General features: G+C 30.9%; 1 protein-coding gene across 1 annotated transcript in view; it reads left to right on the forward strand.

Moving 5' to 3' along the window:
• The window catches only part of LOC107686787 (protein-glutamine gamma-glutamyltransferase 2-like), a 9,175-nt gene extending 5,659 nt beyond the window's left edge, over window positions 1-3,516 (forward strand). Inside the window, exons 12-14 of the mRNA XM_016483902.1 lie at window positions 330-493; window positions 1,719-1,849; window positions 2,669-3,516. Coding sequence (XP_016339388.1) covers window positions 330-493; window positions 1,719-1,849; window positions 2,669-2,819 — 446 coding nt within the window. The 3' untranslated portion in view covers window positions 2,820-3,516. The remainder of the gene's footprint in view (window positions 1-329; window positions 494-1,718; window positions 1,850-2,668) is intronic.
• Window positions 3,517-7,976: the final 4,460 nt, after the last annotated feature.

Raw genomic sequence — 7,976 nt, forward strand, 5'->3', positions numbered from 1 at the left:
GTTATATTAAAAAAAATAAAATATAAAGGCCCTCTGAAGAGAAGTTGGATGTCACTCACATGCATTTTGTTGAGATCACATGACCAAAATATAGCCTACTACTATTTTTTTTAAATAGTGGGCAGTGTATAATGTGCAGTAAGCTAATATTCCATTCTAAACACAGCCAGTATGCATAACACATTTCGTCTACTTCCAAGTCTTACAGTGTAAAAACACCTATATGGATATTATTGGATCATATGATTATGAATGCCAAAAGGTGGCGAACTGACTCATTAGGTATTGCTCAGTCAAATCCATGAATCCTGTTTCTTGTACTCCACCAGCTGTGACTATACAACATGAGATCTCCTTCAAGGACTACATGCTGACGGAGGCTGCGGAGGATTCTCTGGTTAACCTGGCTGTGGTTATTGAGGATGTGAAGTCTCAGGAGAGAGTGCTGGCTTCAGAGGAGTTCAACATCCGCAGCCCCTCCCTCAATATACAGGTATATGCTGGCCCAACATGGACATATACTAGCTTTAAAAGAAACATGAACTCCTCTACGCTTGACCCCCTTTATATTAGAAACAAGATTTTTTTTGTGACAAATTTAAACCATTTTCAGATGTTTTTTATTGTCTACACAGTAAATACATGCATCACTCCAAGATCATAGATATCATGTTGGAGAATTAACTTGAAGCCTTTATCTATAATGCATTATAAAAGTATTTTAATGCATTAATTATGCTTTGCAGTGCACCTTATAATGCATCGCATGATCTCATGAATAACTGTAACCACAGATATAAAATATTATAATACTTATCTAGTCATTGTTACACCTTGAGAAACTATAAAGCTTTTTAATTGTGGTTATAAGTATTTAAGAAAACATATAATGCATTACAACATTTTATAATGCATTATACATATAAAGGGTTATGTTTTTGCATAACTACCCTCAATATACAGGTATATGCTGGCCCAATTCATGTTGCCATTTAATGTTGTTGTTTCAAAAAGTCAGCATGACTTGACCAATCAGTTCCCAAAGGACAAAATAGAGTCCCATCCTTGAATGGGTTGAGAATGCAGGTAGTAAGATGAAATGACAAGACATTTGTTTAGTTACAAATTAAACCATTTTCAGATTGTTTTTAAGATCTACTTAATAAAGACATGCATCAATCCAAAACCATAGATCCTATGTGGGAAAGATTGTGGTAACACTTTACTTGAGACCTTTATATACAATTAATTATAAACATATTTTTATTGCATCAATTATGTCTTGTAATGCACCTTATGATGCATTGCATGATCTTATCAATAACTGTAACCACAGTTAATTACATCATAATATTTCTCTATTCATTGTTACAACTTTGAAAGTATAATGCATTAAAACTAATTTCTATGGAAGCCTTGAAGTTTTCACCACGGGATAAATATTTTATGTGTTACTTCATATCTTACAATTCTCACTTTCTTCTCAGAATTATAAGTTTGTATCTCACAGTTCAGGGTTTATATCTCATAATTCTGTTCCGATATCACAAATAATTGTCAAATATTAAAATGCATGTTAATTTTGGTTACAATTATTTATGGAAATGTATCATGCATTACAACATACAAATGTTATATAAAATGCAGTATACATGAAGGCTTCATGTATAAATTGTTATCAAGATTTTATTTTATTTTTTTGCATTTTTTTCTTCCAGGTTCAGAATGAGTATGTGGTCATCAACACGCAGCAAGTGGCCACAGTGACCTTCACCAACCCGTTCAGCATTGCAGTGAGCGGTGAACTGATTGTAGCCTGTTCAGGACTTCAGGAGAAAGTTCAAACAAGGTATATGAAGTGTTTCATTTCTGAGCGATCACCAAATGAATACACAACATAATCATACAAGTAAATGACTGACAAATCAGAATGTTTAGAAAGGGTCAGTCATATACTTTTCAGAAGAATCAACCTACGAATGTCTCCACATAATTAGCTTGATTGAGTATTTTAATATATTTAAAAAATGACACATCCATATTCATCCATTTCTATCCACACCCATTTCCCACATCTGCCAACTCCTTTCCAAATTTATCAAAGCAAGTACCGCAGTGACTCCAGTTTTTTTTTTCCACTACAGTACAGTAAAGCTATATTATCCATCACTGTAATTAAAAAGTATTTAAAAAACAATAGAAAAATTATTACGGTTTAAGATAGATCCCATACTCATTTTGATTTGACAGCAGTAACAGTATTTTAGCAGAAACTATGGTTACTGTGATGAATTTTTGTTCACATACCTGAAGAGTGAGTCTGTGTGAACAAGTCGCTGATGGGCGTCAAACAGTTGAGTTCATTCAGATGTATGTGTACAGTGGGAGGGTGTACACAGTGTACAGCTGTGTCTATTAAAAGTTACGCACTTGTCCGCCAGCATTTCTGAATCACAGGTTATTTCAGTTTCTGTGTGTATCGCAGAATCTCTAGTGTAAGTTCATTTGTGTTTAAACTGTAGATTTGTCCCAGTATATAGGCCTACAAATGAACCTCTGTGTAAACCACTAACCCTAAACATGAGCAGCAGCGATAGTGATGCTTGTAACAGTAAAAGTGATGCTGGCATGTTGTTGCTCCCTAAATGTCCTGTTCCTTGTATTTCAGGCTTACAATCCAGCCTCGAGAAACCATGAGGATGCCCATTAATTTCACTCCCAGGATGGCGGGTGCCAAGATGCTTTACGCTAGTTTAGTGTTGATGAATCCTTCCACCGTCCTGCACGGATTCAAGACCATCAATGTTCAAGCATCTTAGAGTCAAACACCTTTAGAAAGAATTGTGAACCCTCAGCATGAAGTACTATTTAATGCTCTTCTAATACATTGTCAGCCTTTTTTTCTAAAATACGTATAATGTGTACAACACTTTTCAACAAGTCAGTATTAGAAATGTTTTCCTCCAGTACGTTTGCACTCACTGAAGCTGAGGGTCTCTGCTGTGAACGAGTCTGCCCTCTTCTGGGAAATGCATGTGAACAGATCGCAAACAAGTGTAACACATGGACATGTTAAGAAAAAAATACTTTATTTTCTGGCTAAATAATCTTGAATATACAGTTCAGTGTGAATCAAATCAAAAAATATTTTTACAGTGATATTTACAGTGTTAAAAAACCCAGAAAGCAATAACGGTGTTTCAGAGGCTAGTTTAGTAAAAAAGACAACTTGAGTGCTTCTGCAACTTTGGACACTTTTTTTTGTCCCAGGGGTTAGTAACTTTTTTTACTTTTATTTATTTAGTTAGTTAGTTAGTTAGTTAGTGTGACATTCAAATTAAAACTGTCCTGGAAACCTTTTACAGTGCCCCATTGTCTTAGTGTTAAAATATGAACCAGAACTAAAAAAATAAAAATAAAAAAAATCAATTTGATCTCATTTTACAGTAAATCTTAAAACACTCTCACATTCTTAATCTATATGAGAAATAGTAACAGTGATGGTAATACCACAAACTAAGGCAAATACACGGCAAAAAAAATAAGAGTTTTTGCTTAAAATGAGAAAAAATATCTGCCAAATGGGCAAGAAAAAACTTATTTTCCTATTCCCCCTTTAAATTATTATTATTAGTATTATTATTATTGCTACTATTTATTTATGTATTTATTTTTACCCTGTTGCAAAGGCAAAAACTAACCAAATTTTGATACCTTTTTTCAGAAAAAAGAGAGATTGTCTAATGCTATTACCAAGTAAATGTATCTTTATTTAAGAATGTTTAGATATTGTTACTGGAAAACCTGTGAAAAATCATAAGCAATTAAATACTTCTTGTAAACTGTTCCACGACTGTAGTCTTCTCTGTGTTCTTGGTGTTGTTGTGTTCTCCTCTGACAGCAGATGCAGCATGTATTGATCCGTCTAATGGAGGAGTAACAGAACACAGTTCAGTGCTGCAGCTCTATTGTGTTCCAGTCTCTGCAGAACTGACAAACCCTCTAGAAAGCATCAGTCTCTAACAGAAAACAACAGCAGCAAACTCACAGTTAATAATGACAGTAACCTGTAAACTGAACATGAACTATAGAAAAACAAAGCGTGATGATTTTTGAACTGTGTGGCCATTTGTACGAGGAGAGAAGAAGAGATGTTGTTATGAATGTTTCCTAAAACACAGAGAGACATATAGAGGCAAATTCAAACCTTTTCAGTAAAATGTTCTAAATAACAGTTTTAATTGACAGTTCTTAATGACGAGCCAATTCAAACTATAATAAGAAGGAATAAAATACTATTTGGTGGTTGTTGTATGTGAAACTGCTGTGATATTAATCACCCGTTCATATGTCTACATTCGGGCAGTCGAATCGAAGCACATCTTCAGCATTCGCAACTAACAATTTCATCATCATCTTCACACACTCCAAACTCATGCAGCTGTGTGTGATCTGTGAGATTTCATCATGACAGATCTTCCATGTAAAGTTATATGCAAATATATGAGCACACGCCCACACACATGCACAAACAATGCGTATGTCATCTTTTTGTAATGTTTCTGTGCTATATTTACTGTAGCTGACACTGCAGTCTAAACAAAAAAGATCAAAACATCAGAACAGAACAAACCTGACATTCTGGAGAATACCATTTTTTTCAGCTGTGGCCTTATGGTAAGCGTACATGTTTCAACACATTTAACATATCTACATAGACAACATTTACATATTTGGGAAACACTTTTATTCTTACAGTGCATTTGTGTCTTGCCTGGGAATTAAACTCATGATTTTGGATATGGTTCCACTTACATACAAACACTAACATTAACTTATCACTGACATTAACTTAAGAAGAAGATACCTTCTTTTAGTCAAATTTTGATGCAGTACCATTATCATTTACAGGAAAGGCAATTACAGAATGCGTTAAGTAAAAAATATCCATCCAAGATCGTAGATGAAATAAGAATCAATGTTAGATCTGATCACTGAATAGTGAAAAGTATTAACAAAAGTTGAAGTCGCCTGTTATGCATTTGAATGTTTATTATTAAAGCAATGTGTTGTCAGTTTTGCAACATGCTAAGGTCAAGCTCTGTTAATTAAAATTAATTGGGAACTGAGTAACATGTATACACTTCTATGTACATACTTGAAATGTAATTTACTTTTGCGATCTTTTATTTCTGAGCAATACTTCTGTAATAATTTTATGACTTACTTGGGTGTTGCGACTGTCCTCTGTCTACAGTAAATTTTCCAAATTTTCCAAAATAATTTAGAATTAATGTAATAAGTATGACTTTTTGTCATGATTTTAAACTTTGACATTTTTGTCATAATTTCGATTTATCTCATAATTATGACTTGAAATTGTCATCATTTTGATTTCTATGTCCATTTAAACCTTTTGTCATTTTATCTCTTTTACCTCACCATGACCTTTTTTTGTCATAATTATGAAGTCATTTTGACTTTTATGTCATAATTTAACCTTTTTGTAATAAAGTTGACTTATAACTTAATATCTCATAATTTCGATATATGTTAATTAGCATCTCATTATTTAGACCGTGTCGTATTTATGAATTTTAAAATGCAATTTACTTTAATGTCATAATGTAAAATTTTTTGCAATATTTTTTTTTACATAATTATGACTTAGTATCTCATAATTTTGACTTTTATGTCATAACTTAACCTTTTTGTAATAAAGTTGACTTATAACTTAATATCTCATAATTTCGATATATGTTACTTAGCATCTCATTATTTAGACTGTGTCGTATTTATGAATTTTAAAATGCAATTGACTTTAATGTCATAATGTAAAATTTTTGTAATTTTTTTTACATAATTATGACTTAGTATCTCATAATTTAGACTTTTTGTCATAAGTATGACTTTTGACATTTTTGTCATAATTTCGATTTATTTCGATTAATTATGACTTGAAATTGTCATCATTTTGATTTCTATGTCCATTTAAACCCTTTGTTATTTTATCTCTTTTACCTCACCATGACCTTTTTTTGTCATAATTATGAAGTCATTTTGACTTTTATGTCATAATTTAACCTTTTTGTAATAAAGTTGACTTATAACTTAATATCTCATAATTTCGATATATGTTAATTAGCATCTCATTATTTAGACCGTGTCGTATTTATGAATTTTAAAATGCAATTTACTTTAATGTCATAATGTAAAATTTTTTGCAATATTTTTTTTTACATAATTATGACTTAGTATCTCATAATTTTGACTTTTATGTCATAATTTAACCTTTTTGTAATAAAGTTGACATAACTTAATATCTCATAATTTCGATATATGTTAATTAGCATCTCATTATTTAGACCGTGTCGTATTTATGAATTTTAAAATGCAATTTACTTTAATGTCATAATGTAAAATTTTTTGCAATATTTTTTTTTACATAATTATGACTTAGTATCTCATAATTTAGACTTTTTGTCATAAGTATGACTTTTGTCATAATAATGATGTTAATTAGGAGTCATAATAATGACTTTTTATGTCATAATTTAAACTTTTTATGACATAATTTCAGCCGTTTATCTCATAAATATGACATTTATCCCATAATTATGATTAGCCAAATCATGTGTTTTTTTTTTTTATGTGGTAGAAATGGGCTTCTGTAGTCTCCAGTGCACTTTGCAAGAGTGTTTGTGTGGTGCATCGAGTTCTCTTATGACGTTTTGTTTTGTAGTATGCTGTCTTTGTAGGCAGCAGGCAGCAAGTCTCCTCTTGTTTCCATCCAGAGGAAAGACAGAACGACTTGATCTGTAATTTAATGTAAGCATTCAATTAACCACAGGCACTCACAGTCACTTTTGTTGTATCTGACATCACATGCATTCATGTTAAATTGCATTATGATTTTTTTTCCATACCTCATGGTAATTAAGGGCTCAAATTGGAACGGCTCCTGGAGCTCAATGTAGGACACAGCAGGCAAATGCACAAAAGGTGATAGCTGAACTATTTTTAAATATGAATAGAAATTTTCTTGTTGACTATCTGGTACCCATTATGTAAAGATTTTTATGTCATAATTTAACCTTTTTGTAATAAAGTTGACATAACTTAATATCTCATAATTTCGATATATGTTACTTAGCATCTCATTATTTAGACTGTGTCGTATTTATGAATTTTAAAATGCAATTGACTTTAATGTCATAATGTAAAATTTTTGTAATTTTTTTTACATAATTATGACATTTTTGTCATAATTTCGATTTATCTCATAATTATGACTTGAAATTGTCATCATTTTGATTTCTATGTCCATTTAAACCTTTTGTCATTTTATCTCTTTTACCTCACCATGACCTTTTTTTGTCATAATTATGAAGTCATTTTGACTTTTATGTCATAATTTAACCTTTTTGTAATAAAGTTGACTTATAACTTAATATCTCATAATTTCGATATATGTTAATTAGCATCTCATTATTTAGACCGTGTCGTATTTATGAATTTTAAAATGCAATTTACTTTAATGTCATAATGTAAAATTTTTTGCAATATTTTTTTTTACATAATTATGACTTAGTATCTCATAATTTTGACTTTTATGTCATAATTTAACCTTTTTGTAATAAAGTTGACTTATAACTTAATATCTCATAATTTCGATATATGTTAATTAGCATCTCATTATTTAGACCGTGTCGTATTTATGAATTTTAAAATGCAATTTACTTTAATGTCATAATGTAAAATTTTTTGCAATATTTTTTTTTACATAATTATGACTTAGTATCTCATAATTTAGACTTTTTGTCATAAGTATGACTTTTGTCATAATAATGATATGTTAATTAGGAGTCATAATAATGACTTTTTATGTCATAATTTAAACTTTTTATGACATAATTTCAGCCGTTTATCTCATAAATATGACATTTATCCCATAATTATGATTAGCCAAATCATGT

The sequence above is a fragment of the Sinocyclocheilus anshuiensis genome, unplaced genomic scaffold, assembly GCF_001515605.1.
Source record: "Sinocyclocheilus anshuiensis isolate Anshui unplaced genomic scaffold, SAMN03320099.WGS_v1.1 scaffold958, whole genome shotgun sequence".
Lineage (NCBI taxonomy): Eukaryota > Metazoa > Chordata > Actinopteri > Cypriniformes > Cyprinidae > Sinocyclocheilus > Sinocyclocheilus anshuiensis.